This window comes from Chenopodium album, chromosome 14, assembly GCF_948465745.1.
Source record: "Chenopodium album chromosome 14, dcCheAlbu1.1, whole genome shotgun sequence".
Lineage (NCBI taxonomy): Eukaryota > Viridiplantae > Streptophyta > Magnoliopsida > Caryophyllales > Amaranthaceae > Chenopodium > Chenopodium album.
Window position 1 is genome coordinate 49,666,955 of NC_137847.1, and position 19,863 is coordinate 49,686,817.

General features: G+C 34.2%; 2 protein-coding genes across 2 annotated transcripts; both read left to right on the forward strand.

Annotated features, from left to right (window-relative positions):
* The first annotated feature begins 2,963 nt into the window (after positions 1 to 2,963).
* On the forward strand, positions 2,964 to 10,619 carry LOC145577423 (protein STRUBBELIG-RECEPTOR FAMILY 3-like). The gene is made up of 17 exons (XM_081634848.1): positions 2,964 to 3,468; positions 4,239 to 4,394; positions 4,535 to 4,664; positions 4,768 to 4,839; positions 4,954 to 5,019; positions 5,140 to 5,208; positions 5,319 to 5,390; positions 5,483 to 5,554; positions 5,644 to 5,709; positions 5,783 to 5,848; positions 6,909 to 7,297; positions 7,404 to 7,765; positions 8,478 to 8,749; positions 8,853 to 8,991; positions 9,372 to 9,490; positions 9,603 to 9,759; positions 10,187 to 10,619. The coding sequence occupies exons 2-17, from the start codon at positions 4,286 to 4,288 to the stop codon at positions 10,259 to 10,261; spliced, it is 2,235 nt and encodes a 744-aa protein (XP_081490974.1). The 5' UTR covers positions 2,964 to 3,468; positions 4,239 to 4,285; the 3' UTR covers positions 10,262 to 10,619.
* A 3,398-nt stretch (positions 10,620 to 14,017) lies between these two features.
* LOC145577424 (uncharacterized) lies at positions 14,018 to 16,185 on the forward strand. The gene is made up of 2 exons (XM_081634849.1): positions 14,018 to 15,293; positions 15,719 to 16,185. The coding sequence occupies exons 1-2, from the start codon at positions 14,054 to 14,056 to the stop codon at positions 15,769 to 15,771; spliced, it is 1,293 nt and encodes a 430-aa protein (XP_081490975.1). The 5' UTR covers positions 14,018 to 14,053; the 3' UTR covers positions 15,772 to 16,185.
* The last annotated feature ends 3,678 nt before the right edge of the window (positions 16,186 to 19,863 follow it).

The following is a 19,863-nucleotide window of genomic DNA, read 5'->3' on the forward strand; positions in this document are numbered from 1 at the left end:
CTATAATGTACTCCACTCTTTTAAGATACATAGTGTACTAAAATTTCGGATTTTCCTGCATTATTGCAAATTATGCCTTGTAAGACACCAAAAAATTAGGTCATACCAAACGATGATCTTTAATCCTAGCTAGAGTATTTAACTTGATTAACAAGACAAGATGCCTCAAAGACTAGAACATCACTTTATTAATGAATAATGATTATCGTGTTTTGCCTTATTCCACCAAATTAATAACATATCAGCCTTTCTTTTCTAATTAAAAGGATAAAGTATTGCTATATTATTGATCTTCTTGGTGATATATATAGAGTGGAGTACAAAATAAATTTGACTAGAAAGATGCATGATATATAGCATTCATTACATATATTTTTTAATTTTAAAAATTGATGAGTATAAATCGATCAAATCTAGTAAAATTATAAATGACTAAATTATACCTTGTATGTTAATTACACATGATGATTAAAAAAGCATGTTATCTTGAAACATAAAATCAGAACGTGATCCTATATTTTGGAGTCAGTAGTACGCTGTGGTAATCTATTGAACCCAAACTGCTTTATTTGTTACATATATATACTTGTATGTATAAGTTTTTTTTTTTTTTTTTTTTTTTTTTAACTTATTCTTTGTATTTGTAGGAAAGGGTTTTTTTTTTTTTTTTTTTATGGAAAATAGTAGCATGTATTACTTGGGGATTACCCTATTAAAAACATTACATCCTAAATTTAAAGAACTGCGTATGTGCAAAATGCAGTCTTTAAACAAAGTCCTTATAGTAGCCCATACTAACTTATTACAAACATTGTTTTTTAAAACTTCACAAGAGACATATAACCATAAAGAAAAAACACTAAGTGGCTGGTGCGATAGCCTTGAGGTCTGCATCAAAAGCTGCTGCTGCACTAACTGGACAGACAAAGTGATCAATATGTCCAAGACTCATATCCATTGCATACTTTGCTAGATAATGAGCAACACAATTAAGCTCCCTTGGAATAGTGTTGAAGATGATGGTCATTTCCCTGTTGTTCAGAAGGCGAGCAACATCAATAAGAACAGCAGCCAGCTCATTGTTCATATGATCACCCTCCTTGTTGAGAAGAGTTATGAGTCTCTCTGCATCAGATTCAACTTCAAGAAATTTGAGTGGCATAGCTCTAGCATAATTCAGTCCCTCCCTCAAGGCATAAAGCTCTGCACCAAGTGCATTTGGAGCATTATACTTACTGGAGTATCCAAAATGCCATTCACCAGTTGCTGATCTGAAAACACCACCTCCTCCACCCAACTCTGTAGAAACCCAGGCACCATCTGTATTCAGCTTCAGGAAACCTTGCTTAGGTGGCTTCCAACTAGCAATCTTAGGTACAGAAGGACCTGCTGCATCTCCTACTTTTTCTTTACCTTTCCAAACTCCCTGTAAGACAAAGGAGTTAATCTGATAATCTATAATGAATCTGTTAAATACAGAGTTACAATTGTAGGAAAGGGTTAAATGTTAGCATGTTACATTTGGACAAATAGAGGGAGTTACCATTTACTAGACATCCTTATCGGATTACTTCAATGAGAACGTAAATTGTGCAAATAGGCCAACACTTAAAACAATTGAGCTAAAATCTATAATGTACGTGGTCCAACTTGTAGGGCTATTGTCTAGTAATCGATCATGGAAGCTGACAAAAACTTTGGAGACTAAAGTAAGCCATGCAATAAAGTAATAATTTGAGGACCCTTTGTTAACAACAATCACTGAAAATTCCCATCTTACCCACTTATCCTCGAATACCATTTGACTAGAGTGTGTATGTTGTTTCATTTTGTTCTCTCTAAGCAATTAATTTGGTATGAAGTGTAACATAATTGAGTTACATACAATAAAAATGAATATAAGTTGTTACAACTTAGTTGAAAGATAGGAACTTTTATGTTTGAGAACCTTGAGCTAGCATTGAAATGTAAGTGGTGATTGAAAACCTTACCTAGTAAGGCTACATGCCTACATGCATTTAATATGAATATAGTCTCTTAGAGTAGGAGTGACATAGTTTCTTTATTTTATATATGAGGTTCATTATACACGTATATTATGACATTATGTATTACTCCGTATATATTTGTCTTATACTCCTACTTTGAGAGACTATTATTAAAGTAGGAAATTTTTTTATACGGATAGATTCTTGAAGTATGACATTTACACTATGTTTGGATAACAATAGTGAAAGGAAAGGGAGAGGAAGGGAAAAAGAGGGAAGGGAAAGGGAGGTGAGGGAAGGAGAAGGAAACCTTTCTCCTTCAAAATCTCTCCAACAGTGGAGGCGTGGAGGGATTTGATTTATTAAAAGTGGAAGAAAAATGAATCCCTCCAATTCCCTCCTCTTCCTTCCTTACATTAGATATCCAAATAAGGGATGATGTATATCCTTTCATTTTTCTTCTTTTCCCTTCCTCCACGTCTCTTTATTCAAATATAGCATTAGTGATAATAAGATATTGTATGATACATGGACTGAAAAAGAAAATAACTTTGCACAACTGAATTCTTTGTGTAAGGTTTTTATTTATATATTTTTTTCCCTATTAGAGTGTCTCTTATTATACTTAATTTAGAAGAATTCACAAAATTCTCCATACTCTTGGATACCGTGAAAATTGGTTGTGATTCAAAAGCTAAAAACCAATACTTCCTTATTATCCGCTAAATCCGAGATCCCAAAAGCCAATAACTAATACTTCCTTACCATATTTAGTTGTGATTACTCATCTCCTCATACGAAGTAACAATTTATATTTCGACAAAGATACCGGTTAAATCAGTATATATGTAAGCTTGAACTTGTGACCTTAAAGACTTAAGAGTAGTAAGATGAGCTCTTACAATCTCTACAAAGCAAGATTGATAACTAACATGCCTTATTAAAATAAACTACTCCACATCTTACTTTGGACCCTTAGAAGAATTAGGATACTTTGTATTTAAATTGCCATAAAATAACAAAGCTACAACGGCAATATGCATTTATTGTTACATAAACCTTCCCAATTTACAAATCATTTGCGATACAAGTACCATCTTTCATGAAAACCTAATTTTTTAAGTCAAATTATACGTTTGATACATATCCTACACGATACATTCTTTCGTCTCCCAACAAATACTAATAAACAATTAGGTACTTTCAACCATTTTAATAACAATAATTAATAAATCTTCCTAGCCGTTTGTAGTCTCAACTAGCTTACAAAGACAAGCAGAGGTGGGAAGTGTGGGAGAATCAGAAAAAGAGGGAGCGTGTTTAAACTACAACTTTTTTTCTCAGTCTCTTCAGATTTTCTGCCTTTTTCTTTCACCTTTTTGTCATTGATTTGATTTTATGAATTCAATAATTTGTGTTCTTAACTCCAAGAACTCTGTTATTGCTGATTTGGTGTTGAAATTCCAGAGAGTTTATTCCTGTAAGTTGCTCAAAGCTTCTATCTTTGCTACAATTTTCTGTTTTCCCTTTAATTGTAGTTAATTTAGCAGAAATTTGATAATGGGTGTTCATCAATTCTCTCAAGGATTCAATCTTTTTGCTACAAATCTCTGTTTTTTCTTCAATTTTTGTTATATTAGCAGGAATTTGATTTTGGGTGTTCATCAATGCTCTCAAAGATTCAACCTTTGCTGCAAAATCTATCTCTCTCTTTTTTCTTTTAGTTATTTTTATAGGTTTTTTTTATGCTTGGTGTTCATCATAGTTCACATAGATTCAATATTTTCTGCAAATTTCTCTTATTTTTTCTTTTCTTTTTAGTTAATTTAACATGATTTTGATTGGATATTCAGGTAAGCTCACAAAGTCACAAATATTCCATCTTTGCTACAAAATCTCTGTTTTTTTCTTCACTTGTACTTAATTTAATAGAATTTTGATACTGGGTATTCATTTTTGTTCACAAAGATTCAATCTTTGCCACAAATTTCTCATATTTTACTTCTTTTTTAGTAAATTAACAAGATTTTGATTCCGGGTACTCATCTAAGCTCCCAAAAGATTCAATCTTCTCCTTTTCCCTTCACTTTTTTAGTAATTTGAAACTGGGTATTGCTAACTTTACCTTTTTTCTTTGCTTTAAGATACTTGCTTTTTTGAATGTTCAAAGATGCAATCTTTAATTACTGTCGATTCTTTGAATTTGATGTCATGTTTTTTATTAACTGTCCTTTGGATTCTCCATTGCAGAAATTACTCAAAAATTTGGAAAGAGAAAGAAACCTAGAGAGAGAAAAATGGGGTGCATGAATTTGAATTTGGCCCATCAGCAGTGGACAGTAGTAGTCTGCCTGATGATGACCTTAACGGTGTCGTTTTGTGATGGATATACTGATCCCCGTGATGGTAAAGTAATTAATTTTATTTTTTTTGTGATTTTGAATTATTGTTGATAGGCACCTGAAATTTTTCAACGCAATTGGTAATACATTTTTATTTATATATTTATTTATTTATTTATATTTGGATTTTTGCTGTTTTATCAGTTTTTGCAATAAATAGTTTATATGCTGCATTGGGAAGTCCTTCATTACCTGGATGGATTCCACTTGGTGGAGATCCTTGTGAGGAAGCTTGGCAAGGTGTACTTTGTGTCAATTCAAACATTACTGGAATGTGAGTCTTATTATTTGATCATATATAATTTGGTTGAAATTATAATACTAGTATAAAATATTCTCTAAGATTTTAAGTCAATATTGCTTTTGTGTTTTGGCAGATCACTAAACAATGCTGGTCTTGGAGGAGAATTGGGTACTAGTTTGGACTCATTTTCTGCAATTATATCTATGTGAGTTTCTTTGGTGACATGTTTGATTTATGTATTGAATTATCGTTCACGAAGAACGATTGAATACTTCGACGTATGGTTTACTAATCCTAGTACTTATATCTATATCATCAGAAACCTCAGTGGCAATCACATTGGAGGTACCATTCCTGCCAATTTGCCTCCAACAATGAAGACCTTGTATGTTTTATATTCTTTTGTGGCTGTTTTGCTATTATTAGTATATATTACGAGCAGTGTATTGTTACTTGCTATTTGCTAAAATTGTTGGAATGTTTATGAATTTATCTACTGTATCAGGTTCCTTTCTGATAATCAGCTTACCGGAGGCATTCCTGACTTGTCTATATTAAGTCAGTTGACAGACCTGTAAGCTTCACTTGATCATTTTGTTTCCAAATCATCATACTTAAGAAGTCTATAGAGCAGTTTATGTTTGAGCTTCTTCTAAAGGGTTTGCTATCGTCTTCACTCTTCAGGTCGCTAAACAAGAATAATTTGACTGGGGGACTACCTGATAGCTTTCAGCAACTTTCGGGTTTAATAAACTTGTAATAAATTGCACTGTATCTGCAAGTTTTCTTTTACATTTATGTTACCGTGTTTTAGCGTATTTATGTGTATGTTATTTCATTTGGTGTAGGGATCTCTCTGAGAACAACATTAGTGGTACTTTGCCACCATCAATGGGGAATCTGTCTTCCCTTACAACACTGTGAGTGTTTATTTCATTAAAATCTTTCTTAATTGCTTTCTTATCTTGACTCAAGCACTCACCTAGCCGCCACCTTCCATCAATTGCAGCCATTTGCAGAATAATGAGCTCACAGGACTCCTCGATGTTATACAAAACCTTCCCTTAACTGACTTGTAAGTCATAAAAGTTTTTTCTTTGTATAATTTAATATATAGTGATTTTCTCTAATTTCTGCCTATCATACAGAGATGTAGAGAACAACCAATTCTCCGGCCCTATACCTCCCAGATTGTTAACTATTCCAAATTTCAGGTGAGGTCTCTGAAGATTAGATAGTTTGTTGAATTGATTCCAAATACTATACCAAAATTTTTCTGCTATGAAGTTGATAATGTAGGGTTACATTAAGCACCTTTCTTTGTGATGAGCTGAATTCACTTTCCTCATAGGGAGAGCCTAAGTATGAGTTGCATGATAATGTAGCAAAAGAGATATACAGTAGGCCGTTAGTTTTGTTCAATCAAACAGCTGGTGCCTGGTGGTGGTCAAATAATTTTTTATGCTCTTTTACGTGATATCGGTGATGTTTTAGATTAATATGGTTTTTCACTTTTTTGGTTTCTTACTCCCTTGCATGAAATACATAATACCGGGAAAAAAAAAAAATTATACTCCGGTACTACAGAAAAGATTTAAAGGAATTCCTCTGTGGCACTGATGTAGGGCTGAGGAAAAATTGCAGAACTACTTGAGAATTCAAAAGAGCTGAATCCAATTCAATTTCAAGTAGTTCTGATATGAAAGATCTGAAATCAGATTTTAGATCTGATATCTGGTCGAAATTTTAGAGATTGGATATTCCAATTCAGATATCCGGCATCTGAAATATATCCTAAATGTTTCGGGACATAGGATTAGCTGTTCTTTGTCCGGTTCTCCCTATTTTTTACTTGATTGTATTGATATCCAAATCATGGGGTTGATTTGCCATATGTTTCATGTTTTATTCACTTTTTAATGATGTACTGATGTACATGTCATATGGTGGATCATGAAAGATAGGATTTGATTATGAATATACTAGTTAAAAATTAGAACAAAAGATTTTGATGCTTATAACTATCCGACCATACTGATGGTCAGATGACATGCATAATTGTAAACGGGAACAACAACGTTACTTTATACGAGTATTTTTTTCATTTACATGATTTAGTTGCTCAAAGAACACATTGTAGTTTTGTATTAATCTCTCTGCAGTGACTTTCTGAATTTACTGCTCAAAAGTTTACAAGCAGCTGCTTAGCATATGCGTGTCTTACTGTCTGTAGTCATTCCTGGCACAAAGCTAAGCTTCTTTTTGGTTTTGCAGAAGCACTGGAAACCCTTTCAATACCAGTGTTCTTCCTCCACCTCCAGCAGGATCCCCAACTTTAGCGCCTGCAACAAATGCATCTTTACCTGGACAGCCTTCTTCTCAACAAACACGCAAGCAGCCAGAAGATAGCCCATCAGCTCCCAGAACATCAAATTCCTCAAATTCGACAAAGTACATAAAGCCAATAGTTAGTGCTGCTATTGCTGTGTTGCTTCTTTTAGCTATTGTGCTTGGAGTTTGGTTTGGTGTTGCAAAGTGGTGCAAGCGAAGGCAAACAGGTGATGAATTTACCAAGGGGAATGTAAAACCTGTATATGAAGGGAAAGGAGAAAAACCTAAATATAATGAGTCTTTACCTCAAAAACATAATCAAGCTGCTAAAGGTGAGCCATGCTTGGATTTTTGTTTTGTTTTGAGAGAATGAGTGGTGACTTTTTCGGCCTCCTTTTGAACCATTCTAACATGATCATCTATCCCTTGTTTGTCCAGCATTCCAAGAGATACCTTTTAAGACCCCAAACGTGAGGGATGTAGACCAAAATCAGGTGAAAGATGTAAAAGAAGTTGCCATGAGTAAAGATGCTCATTCCATAGACATGACAGGGACTACTGCCAGTTCTTTTTCAGCACAACCAGTGCCACCTCCTCGACACTATTCTAACGAGAACATCATTTTGAAACCAATAATGCCTACATTTGTGACTAAACCACAGAAATCCACCTTTCCAAGCTCTGTGAAGTCTTTCACTATTGCTTCACTTCAACAATACACCAATAGCTTTTCTGAAGATAATCTTATTGGTGAAGGCATCATAGGCAGTGTTTACAGGGCTGAACTTCCTGATGGAAAGGTGAGATTTGGGATGCTGAACTGCCTTTTTGTCTTGAGTAGTTTTGTGCATTCTGAAAAGTCATTTCGTTTTTAGTGTATATCTATGCTTGCGATACTAGTCCTGTGTGCATGTTTCTTGTGTTGCATTCATTTTAGTCTTTTTCTGGTAAACTTCTTTGTTGATTTGACAGTAGACAAACTTAATCATTTTTTAACTACTCGTATAGATTGTGGAGAGTAGTATTTAAATCCTTTCCATAGAATGCTGTCTTTTTACTGTGATCAAACAAAGATTCAAGAGCCATGGCCCATGAACTCCTTTGTGTTCTCATATCAGACTCTAGAATGGAATATTAGTAAATGCGTCATATAATATGGTTTCTTTTTTTGGGTATCTTTCCCCACTCTACATCCTCTGACACCCATCATTCAACCCCGAAACCTTTCTCTCGGCCGGATTAGCATTGCTTAAATTATAGCTGTATAGAAAGCATCAAAGCACACTCCCTAATTTTTGTGTGTTTATGTGTGCGGGTTTTATGTTACACCTTAGTGTGTCTTTGTGTTAGTATTTTGCCAGATTAACAAATTTCAGGATTATCTTCTCTTTTCTTGTTGCATCTATATCTGCATAGAGCTATGCTTTGCTGAGCCTTTTTTCCCCCATCTCAAAGATCCATTCACTTTCCTGGTAGAGTTGAGCCTAACTTCCTTTGCCTGTACATTTGTAGGTCTTTGCAGTGAAGAAATTCAACAATGACTCTTACAGCCAGCAGACTGAAGACGAATTTGCTCAGCTAATTTCTATTATCTCTAATATTCATTATGAAAGAATTGTCAATCTTGTTGGATACTGTGCTGAGCACGGGCAAAGACTGATCATCAATGAATACTGCAACAATGCTACATTGTATGAGGCACTGCATCTTGATGATGAGATCCATAATAAACTTTCGTGGAATGCACGTATCAGAATTGCACTTGGAGCTGCAAAAGCCCTCGAGTAAGCTTGACATACTATCTTTAATGTTATTTCACATGTTTCTGTCCAGGCTTTGTTTACCTACATCAGAAAAATTAATTTTGCTCTTTTGTTTGCTTTGAAGATATTTACATGAGGATTGTCAACCCCCTGTTGTACATATGAACTTCAAATCCGCCAATATTCTTCTTGATGATAACTTTGAGCCTCTAATCTCAGACTGTGGCCTAGGGTCTCTGCTATCAGATACTTATACAGCTCAGGTAATTCCTATTCCAGTGTATCTTTGTTTACGGTGTAAGAATGGCTATTACATCATGATAAATAATCCGACCAAATATTAGGATGTCACTATGTCCTTTTCTGTATGATTGTTTGTAGTGTACCACTTGTGTATAGCTATGAAATTAGAATATGACGTTAATAGGTGATCATTTACTTGCATACTCGGGCATACTACATGTCTTCATGTACTATTTCTTTCATAACTGATCTCTCTCAAGTCTCAATTGTTAATAAAGAAGAGCAGCATATACTTGCATTGTTTACAGCTATACTCCAATAATCTGTTGTAGGTTTCATGCGTTCCATATGAATCAGACACCAGTGTATCGGCTGCTTACTATGATGTCATTTCTTGCAGGTTTCTGGTGGATATGGTGCTCCAGAACTGGAGCTAGGAACATATACTCAACAAAGTGATGTTTTCAGCTTCGGGGTAGTCATGCTAGAGCTTCTTACTGGCAGAAAATCATACGACAGGTTAGATTCTGACACACAAGATTTCCATGTTTCAAATTTCTTATTGCTTTTTTCTCGTGAAAGAACTTTTTATGCCATACACGAGCTCATTGATGTATTTGTAATGTTGTAGTGCACGACCTCGAGGAGAGCAATTTCTTGTAAGGTGGGCAATTCCTCAGCTGCATGACATAGATGCGTTATCAAAGATGGTAGATCCTTCACTGAATGGATCGTATCCCTCTAAATCGTTATCCCGTTTTGCAGATATTATTTCCCTCTGTGTTCAGGTCAGTCTTCACTCATGCTCCACCTATATATCTTTTTGTTTGACACTCTTTAAAGTGATCTGATTATTCAAATGGATCCCTGGTGTAACGTTACTGCGAATAATGCAAACTTGACTCAATAGGCCTACACAATAACACAAACCAACAACTAGAATTTGTCCCGTTTTGCTCCTTCAATCATAAATTCATAACACATAATTATATCATGTTTTGCACACTTTTATATTTGTTTTGAGCGTAAACCAAATCTGAACCACAATACCAAACCGAAACCCAACCAATTTACTCAAATTGGCCACTCATGTATGTCTGTCTGAAGTCATGAACAGGATCATGACACAAAGAACATGATAAGTTTAGCTTAAAAGCCTCCATATGTTTACAAACTGCAAATATCACACCTCATACATCGTTAATTTTGTTTCAGGCCGAACCAGAATTCAGGCCTCCTATGTCAGAAATAGTGCAGGACCTCTTAAACATGATTCAAAGAGAGTCTTGACCTTAAGATATTGGATGCAAATTTCGAATTATCTGAGCCATGCCAATCAATTCAATGTTGGTGAATCTTGTTCAAGGGAAGAAAATTTCTTAGCTTGCAAAGTGAGCTAGCAATGTAACATAAGCTAACATGTGATCATTATTAGTTTGTAATGACCAAGGCTTACTACATAGGGGATCTAGAAGTTAGGGAATTTTCGGGTAGTTCAGGTAGTTTTGCTGGTGTTTGCTCATTACACTGATGGGCATTCTAGGAGTGTATGTTGTATTTTTAAGGGTATGGTCTCCTCTTTTCTAGAGGTGTGGTGTAATATTATTGTCATTTTTTTATGCTGATTAAATTCAATTATTGGACGAAAGTTCAATTTATCAAGGATTGTTAATCCTACTTGTTCAACTGGTTGGTGTTGGCTACATAAAGTTACCAAGTTTTTTTAATGCTTGCAATTGTATGAAACTTCTCCAATAATGCTCAATTCAAAAGTGTACTTCTAGATTTCTCAACAAAGTAACCCTCTCCTTTTTAGCTTAAACATGGCAGTTTGACTTTTACATATAACCACAAGTTTGGTTTATTAAGAGCACCAAGTTAGGGTCTGTTCTCTTCAGCTTAATTTCAGTTCAATTGAGATCAGTTCAGTTCAGTTTTCTTCTCTCGTAAAGAGTTCAATAAATGAGAAGAGACCTTTAATGTGTTATAAAATAATGAACAAAAAAAATGAGAAAAGTTGTGTTGCAACACAAAATTTGTGTTATATTGTTTACAATTAAAAAATTAATTGATAAATTTAGGGCTTGTTTGGCATCATTTTTTGTTTTTAGTTTTCTATTTTTTAAAAAACTAAAACCCAAAAACAGGAAACAAGAAAAAGGTGTTTCCACTTTTTTGTTGTCAGTTTTCAAAATTATTATAATTTTAATAAGTTTAAATAATTTTTTATTCATTATGTGATATATATCATATATTTTTATACAACAAAAAACCAAAAAACAGAAAACCACAGCAATGCCAAACGAACTCTTAAAGATTTGATTTTGGATATTTACATAAACAAAACTTGCAAGGAGATCATTCATTTATATATTTAGGCATGTATCTTGCCCAAGTATTAGTTTTTTGTTCTATTACGTATATATTTTAGCTACATCATTTTAGTTCAACTTTTTTAGTGATCTTATTTCACAAATGGTAAAATTAGATTATATCATAAAACTAAATATCCACATGTGAAAAGTACAAATAAATATGAAATTTATTGATATTTCATTTAATCATTTAAGAATTGTTGGACAAATAACATTCATTTTAATCAAATATAGATTAAATCAAAATTTTAAAATACGAGTAAGACCCAATCATGTGATCTAATCATACCCTTAGTGTTTGAACTTTACTACTACTTGTATAAGATTATGCTTTTGTTAGGAGATGTTGATATTGCATGACTAAACTTTTTCCATGTCAAAAAAAAGATGAAGAAAAGAAAAACCTTTTTCATGTCAAAAGGTATCAATCAAACACAATCTACAACTCAAACACCAAAACAAAATGGATAACTCCCTAGTTGGGAACTATAATAATAATTGGAAAAGATAATGAATAGTCAAGTCTAACTAAATGACAAACTAAAAAGGCCCACATTTGAGATACACGCGCTTCACTCTCTTCCACTTTGCATGTGGGCTTCAGTTTTCTCTTTTCTTAGACTTAACTTAAACTCACCTTCTTTTTTTTTTAATCAACTCCTCATTTATTGCTACCGCAACACTACCTTTGCTTCATTTACTTCTCCACCGCCGTATTGGTAATTTGGTATAGCCGTTTAAGGTTGCCGACTTGCTGGTTGAGGTCAAGTTCATTTTTTATAAAAAAAAATTAAAAATAGTTAGACAAATATTATTGTTCTTTTTTTTTTTTTTTTTTAAAAAAAAACAAATAGGACAAGAGAATGATCTTAAATAGACCTTAGACCCGGTTTATATTTACTGTATTGATTAGAGCTGAACTGAACTGAACTGATTGGAGCTGAACTGAACTAAACTAAACTGAATTGAGCTGAAATGAATATTTTATGAGAGAGGAAAATTAGGAGCTGAACTGAACTGATTGGAGCTGAACTAAACTGAAATTGAGTAAATGTGAACATGCCCTTAGTCTTTTCGGTTTTTTTAAACACTTAAAAGTAAAAGGGAAGGGAAGGGTAGGGGAGGGCAAGGGCCTCACGTCTAAATACTTAGAAGATGTTTTGAGTTTTTGACATTTTGATTCGAAGTTCTAAACTTCTTATTAAGGTCATATCAAAACAATTGGAATTTTATATATACACATAGATGTAAATCGCATCAAAGGTTATCTTAACGGAGCAATAATCATTATTTCAATAAATAAATAAAAAATAACCTATGAGCAATAATCTTCGAATACCCTTTCATCTAACATATATACAATTTTTTTTTTTTTTATTTGCAACGATTAGACACTTTCTACTCACGCTTTACGTCAAATCGTTGCAAATAATATGAAACGGAGGTAGTGTATGACATTCTTTGGTAAACAACGATTGAATGATGTATATAATAGTTATGAACTTACGATATTGTAAAGGAAAAAATAGAACAAGTCTAGTTTTACATTTACATTTACATGTCCTCAAATTTGTATCTCTTCTTTCTTATTTTGGCTCAATCCATCTTAATAACTTAATTTGATCCATCTTAATCGTTTACAACTTACAAGGTAACCACTGTACTTACTCATCCAAAATCCAAGCATATGATTTACGAGTACCACCAATGCCACATGCATCATTGTCATATTATCTATACAAATAAAGTTTAGCAAAAGCGTTTGGTGGTGATTTTAAGAGGCCATGTAATAATGATTTTTTTTTTTTTTTTTTGAAAGGAATGTAATAATGATATATAATCGAGGGTAATATAATAAAATACCTCATACTCCGTTTTATTATTTAGAGGTATAAACAGATAGTATTAACATTTTTAAGTATATGGTTCGTCCTACAAATCTATCTCATGGAATTGAATAAACTCTTTTATTTCTTTTTACACATAGTGATTTTTTATCTCTAACTACCAAACCATGCCTAAAAAGAAGTACTTACTCGAACAATTTGAGTCAAGTAAAAACACAAAAGTATGACAAAGTACGCTCTAAAGGCTTAAAATCAGTTAAATACATATAAAAATTACTCAGGTTTGAATTTCACTCCAAATCATTCACAATAATTTGTTGTAAAATATAAACAGATTATGTCTAATTGTTACAAATTATATAAAAAAAGACAGAGTAAAGGCCTATGTGTGATTTACTAAACTGAATTAAACTAAATTAAGTAGAGTTTAAATAAATATTTTATGAGAGAAGAAATTAACAACCGAACTGATTGGAAGTTGAATTGAAATTAAGCTAAAGAGAGAACAAACCCTAAATAAATCTATTTTTCCAATAATATCTCATCTCCTGTTCTTTAAATATTACAACGTTAATTCTATTTTACGAAGCGATTAAGACTAGATGCTTAATTATTCCCTAATCAATAACACCAACGCGCCATGTAATGCAGTTGTTAAACACTCCACATTGACTCGTCAAACAGTCTCACTCCTCTCTCTCTCCACCACTTGACATCGTCCCCTTTCTTTCCTCCCTTGAATGCTCTTTCATTTTCCTACTCATTCTCTCACTCTCTTTCTCTCTCCTCTCAATCACCCTTCATTCATTCATTCATTCCTTCATTAATATACATCCATTATCTCTACTCAACCACCAAAAATGGCGGTTGACGACGACATGTGCAGCGACGGAATGCAATGCACTGACCACCCTTACCGCACCACCTCCCCCGGCGGTGGGATCTGCGCGTTTTGCCTCCAAGACAAACTCGGTAAACTCGTCTCCACTTCCTCCTCCTCCTTCCTCATTAACTCCTCCTCTTCTTCCTCCCCTTCTTTCAGATCTGACCTCCCTTCCTCCGCCGCAACCACAGCCACAACCACCTCTCTCTCCATCTCCATCCCCACCGCTTCAAACAGTCGCAATCACCATCATTATAATCAACATCGTCATAATAATAATAATAATAATAATAATTTTCAAAAAGATCATTCTACTACTACTAGTAGGCCCCGCATACCTTTTATACTCACTCCAAAGAAAAAGAAGAAAGATGATGTCCAGTCTTCTTCTTACTCGACTAGTAATTCTGTGCTCAAGAGAAGTAAATCATCTGCTACCCCTCGATCCACTCGCTTTCTAGAAGATTTCAGCCCCAGACGAAGGGGTTTTTGGTCTTTTTTACACATCTCAAACACCCACCACAAAAAACCGACTACAATAGTCACTCCTTCGTCTACAACCACCGCACCGCCGGAAAATACGGCGGCGGTGACGACAGAGGTGACATCAGCGGCGGCGGTGACGCCGGAAATGACGTCAACGGCGGCGGTGGTGGTGGATGAGAAGGATGACAGTCCGAATAGTAGCGGAGGAGCGAGTAATACGGCGTCGTTTGGGAGAAAAGTGTCTAGATCTAGATCTGTAGGGTGTGGTAGTAGGAGTTTTTCTGGGGATTTTTTCGAGAGGATTTCGACTGGGTTTGGCGATTGCACGCTCCGGCGCGTGGAGTCGCATCGAGAAGGGAGTAAACACCGACACTCAACCTCACGCGCCGCCGGGGATACCGTCAGGGAGAAAGTCCGGTGCGGTGGTTTATTCGGCGGACTTATTATTACTTCCTCTTCATCGTCAACAACGTCGTCGTCTTCGTCGTATTGGGGGGCTGGGGATGGACGGCCCAATGGGCCAACGGTGACACCAGCTGGGCCGCTTGTTCATGGGCGGAGTCGGAGTTGGGGGTGGGCTTTTGCTAGCCCAATAAGGGCGTTTGCGAAACCGACTACGACTCGGTATGATCGTAGTAGGGAGCCTGGTGGTGGTGGTGGTGATGGGAGTGTTAAGAATAGTAATGGAACACCTAATTTGGCTGCCATTCCATCTTTATTATCAATAAGAGGTTAACATTTATTTAACAAATTTAATTTGGTAGTTTTATTTTGTATTGTTTCATTTATAATGTGTATTATTATTATGTCTATTATGGTAATTTCTGATGATATTTTGTTAGTAGTAAAATGTTACACTGTTGAATTTTGGGTATAAATTGTATGTTACGGGAAAATTTTTAGATTCATTTTTTGCTTTTGGGTAGATTTCATATGATCATATCCTATAGTTTTATGTATGATGTAAGATGATGATGATGTGCAAATGCTATTTAGATCTTGAGTTATATGACATTGGATTGATATTAGTATGTTTGTACTTTGGTAGATATAAAATTTATGATTACATTGAATAGTTGTACACTTTTTTTTTTTTTTTTTTTTTGGTGTTTTTGCATTAATTTTGTTATGTAGTGTGTACTTTGTGTTTTATTAGGCGTTGAGTTTTCCATGAAGAACCCATACTTGTCTAAAGAGCGAAAATGTTAGTCAAAGATGCAGTTTTCGAACCACATGGTCATTCGATTATTTAATCATTCCTTTTCGATCTTCCACTTTGCTATCGAATCTTCTTGATTCCTCCTTGTTTGGAAAAAACTTAAAAAAAACTAGTACAACGGTTCGTTCTTCTGCAAGATTGAATGTCCGATTGTCTGATTTGACCAAATAACTACACGAAGTATAGCTTGCACCACATAGAAATCAGTTTTGGAGCGATGGCAACACAGGTTTAGTACTCTTATCCTTTCTCGCAATTCTGCTAAAGACACATGGATTGTAATTGGGATGTTATTACTTGGAATTGGAAATGCTATGTACTTGTGATTTTGTTGATTGAACGTTTTGGCTTGTATGTGCTCTTACAATCTGTTCTATGTTATGTAGTCCTTTCTGTAAGAACACAATGTATATTTTATGGCAGTATGGTGCTATGCCGTATGTTTAATGAACGGGACAATGGTACCATTGTTTCTGCTACTTCTTGTATAACTTGTACACAAGGTTCCTTTATTAGGCTTCTGATTTACTTTTTTGCTTCGACGTCTAGCATGGATGTTAATGTCCATCCTGTTGCTCCCAGCTCCCAAAACTCCCAACCTATTTCGCATACTGGATTCTCTCTTGATCAATGTTTAATCATCCTGAATCATAGAGCTCGTCCAATGATCAATCTCTATACTTCGTATGTAATCAGCTTTGGCTGACTAATGTTAAATTCTTCTTGCCTACACAATGTTCTAGTCATTCAGTACATGTTCAATAGTACCATCAAAATCACTACGATCCGAAGTAAAAATTTCTAAACAATAACTAGAGAAAAGGGCAAACTTCCTAACTGAAGCAAAGCTAATATAATTCATTTCTTTGCCACAACATCGACAAGCTTTGCAACGATCATGCCTCTGAAACATGAACCTCACCTCCGGGAACTTCTGCTTCTGGTGTTTTTACCCCTATAGGATTGGCCTTTGGCGCGCCTGCATTTCTGAATGCATGACTGAGTCTAACATGTCCTGATTTGTCCCTGAATTTGCCCTGATGACTGCATGCATTCATCTGGCCAATGCTATGCCCTAAGCATTTAATCAAAATGCTCAGAAAACTGCTTAACAGACAGCTACAACATTTTTGATAGATCAACTAGTACAGTAAAATTTTGTATGGTGAGTTTTGCTTTTTAAATTTTTAGCACCAGAAAGTATTATTGTAGATTTGGAAGGATATGTTTAATATGCTCAAGCAAAAGAAGATGATTAGATGATAGAGTCTAGGAAACTGACAAAAAGTTTGCAGACTACTCCGTAAAAGCAAGCAATAAAGAAATTATTTGGGGACCCTTTATTAACAACATTTACTGAAGTTTTCCATGTGAGTTACAGAGTATGTGACCCTCAAATACAGTTTCATTATACTAACCGAGTTTTATGTACCAACTTAGAAAAATCCATAACTCGTTGATCCTATACACTAGTAAGCGTTTTAGGCATAAACTAACAATACAACCCATGTATTTAGAACCTCAAAATTAACATATTTAGAACCTCAAAAACTGTGATTAACATAACTCGTGAATTGTTTCCCTACATTTTACCACCTATGGCTTTTGTTACTTTACTTATTAACCAAACACATTCTAATGGAAAACTGTAACTTGCTTGCATTGCGTTTCCACTCCTACAAAAAACCAATACCAAAAACCTCCTAAATTGGTCAACACATTTTAGTTAAATACAAGACAATAAGACATGTAGGAATCGAAAGGAGGTCGCAACGACACCCACAATGTCACACAATCAAAACAGTCAATTAAATACTCTAACCAATCAACGCAAACTAATTCACCAAGATCAATTCACCAATTAAACCAGGTAATGGACAGCAACAACAAAGCACAAACAATGAGTAAAATAATTAAATCAACACGAGAATGTTATACGTGGAAAAACCTCTTCATTGTGAAGAGTAAAAAACCACGGAACCACTTGAGGAGTCCACCCTTAATCTTCTCTTATTAATAAATGAGGATAAAATAAACCCATTTTAGTCTACATAAGGTTTAAAAACTTGCCAACATACACCTAACAATAACAGATGAAAATAGAGAACAAAAGGATCGGAGTAGAAATCACCCAAAATAGTACTTCTGTCCGGAGACGATTTCGACCAAACCAAAGCTTAAAAAGTTGATCCTACCGTCCAAAAAGAATTCGTTGATGTCAGGAATAAGATTTCAAAATTTGAGAACCATCCAACGGAGGAATTTCCAGCGACCGACAAATCTTTGAATGTTGTCCTGAAAATCACCTTCTCTCAAAACCCTCACTTTTTGTGTGTGTTTTTCTTCTCTCTTCTTACTGCACTTGATGCCTACATTTTTGCAAGAAAGCAAGCCACAAAAAATACGCCCAAAGTTCAACTAATAACAAGAAGTAAAATATAACACAATTTGGGCCATTGATTAAGACCAAAATAATGAAATATTTTACCACAAGGCAGACGTTATTTCTGCGTTTTAGCTAATTGGCTTCTTGAGTCTTGACACTATGATGGAGCAGACAGTTGCAATTGAAGGGGATGTACCTAATACCAGAACATTGCACATTAATTGTGTAAATGATCCAACATATAATAATTATTATACAAATTTGTAGGTAGTATTCCGATCCATAAATTATAGACAAAGATTTTTCCAATTTTAAAAGTCAACTACATCTCATGAAAATTACGTGGTACCTTCCATTTCATATTATTTGCAACAATTTGACATAAAGTAGATAAGAAAAATGTCTAGTCGTTACAAATAATATAAAAGGGAGGTTATATATTTTATGCTAGTTTGTTGAACAAATACTCCCTCTTGCAACAAAACCAGCATCATAATAATGATGCATCTCCCCTTTTCTTTTACTCTCCAATTGTGCTAAAAGTTAGCAAATTCAACAGAGAAAGTGGAGATCAAATCACATCTTCTATACTTAGTTATTAGAATTTAAAAACACAAACCACATATTTTTCACATGACACATGTCATCACAAGTCACTCATTAACCCATATGCCACATGTCACCTCCCTTAATTTTTTTGTTCAACTCTTTATGCATTCTATAACTTGGAAATTCAAGAAAGAAAATGAAGGGTTTAATTTCCACCATAATTAGTACATATTACATAAAACATATGAATTATAATCAAAATTGTTTTTTCATCTCCTACACTTAAAATATAACTTAAACTAATACGTCATTTCATATTCCACAATCTTCATATATATATATATATACCTAATCCTTCATCTTCTTTCAAAGTTCTACTCTAACCATTTATTTATTTATTTATTTGTTTGTTTTTTTGTTTTAAAGTTTTAGCAATGAAACAATTATTTCGTATACTATATCAAAAGTTTCAACTTATGAAAAGTATACCTTTATTTGAAGGTAATTTATCCAAGTAACAACCCGTGCATCGAACGGGTCAAAAGGCTAGTTACTCCATTATATATTCACTTAACATCACTAATAGAAGTCGGAGTACATTTTATTTAATATTTCGTAAGTAATTAAGCATAATAATGTCACTAACTCGCAACTAATATTTGGGTCAACTTTTAATAACTTTGACCATAATTCCTATTAATCTATAAGAAATAATATTGTAATATGGGATCTTGTTGGATTTGTCTAATGTATATTTTATTAAGATATAATTTTTTAATTATTACACTTATAGAAATGGAGATATATATGTTTTAACACGCGTCTTAAAGACCGTGAAATATCAAATGGGTAAAAAAAAAAAAAAAGGAGTATTCTTTTTAGTAACACCTATTAACAAGTAACACCTATTAACAAATTTATGTGGGCTCTAAAATTGTGAAATAGGTGAAACTTAAAAGTTAAACTAAAGTATGTGGTGAAAGATATGTAAACATGTACAGCTAGTTGATTTATCAAGTTCTCCCTCCCACCATTATTATTTGCATTATGTAGGAATAGAAAACAAATGCAACATCGTTATAATGTTCCTCCACTTTTCTCGAACTCTTTATACTAGTCTATTTGAGAATGCAACATAAAAGTAGGC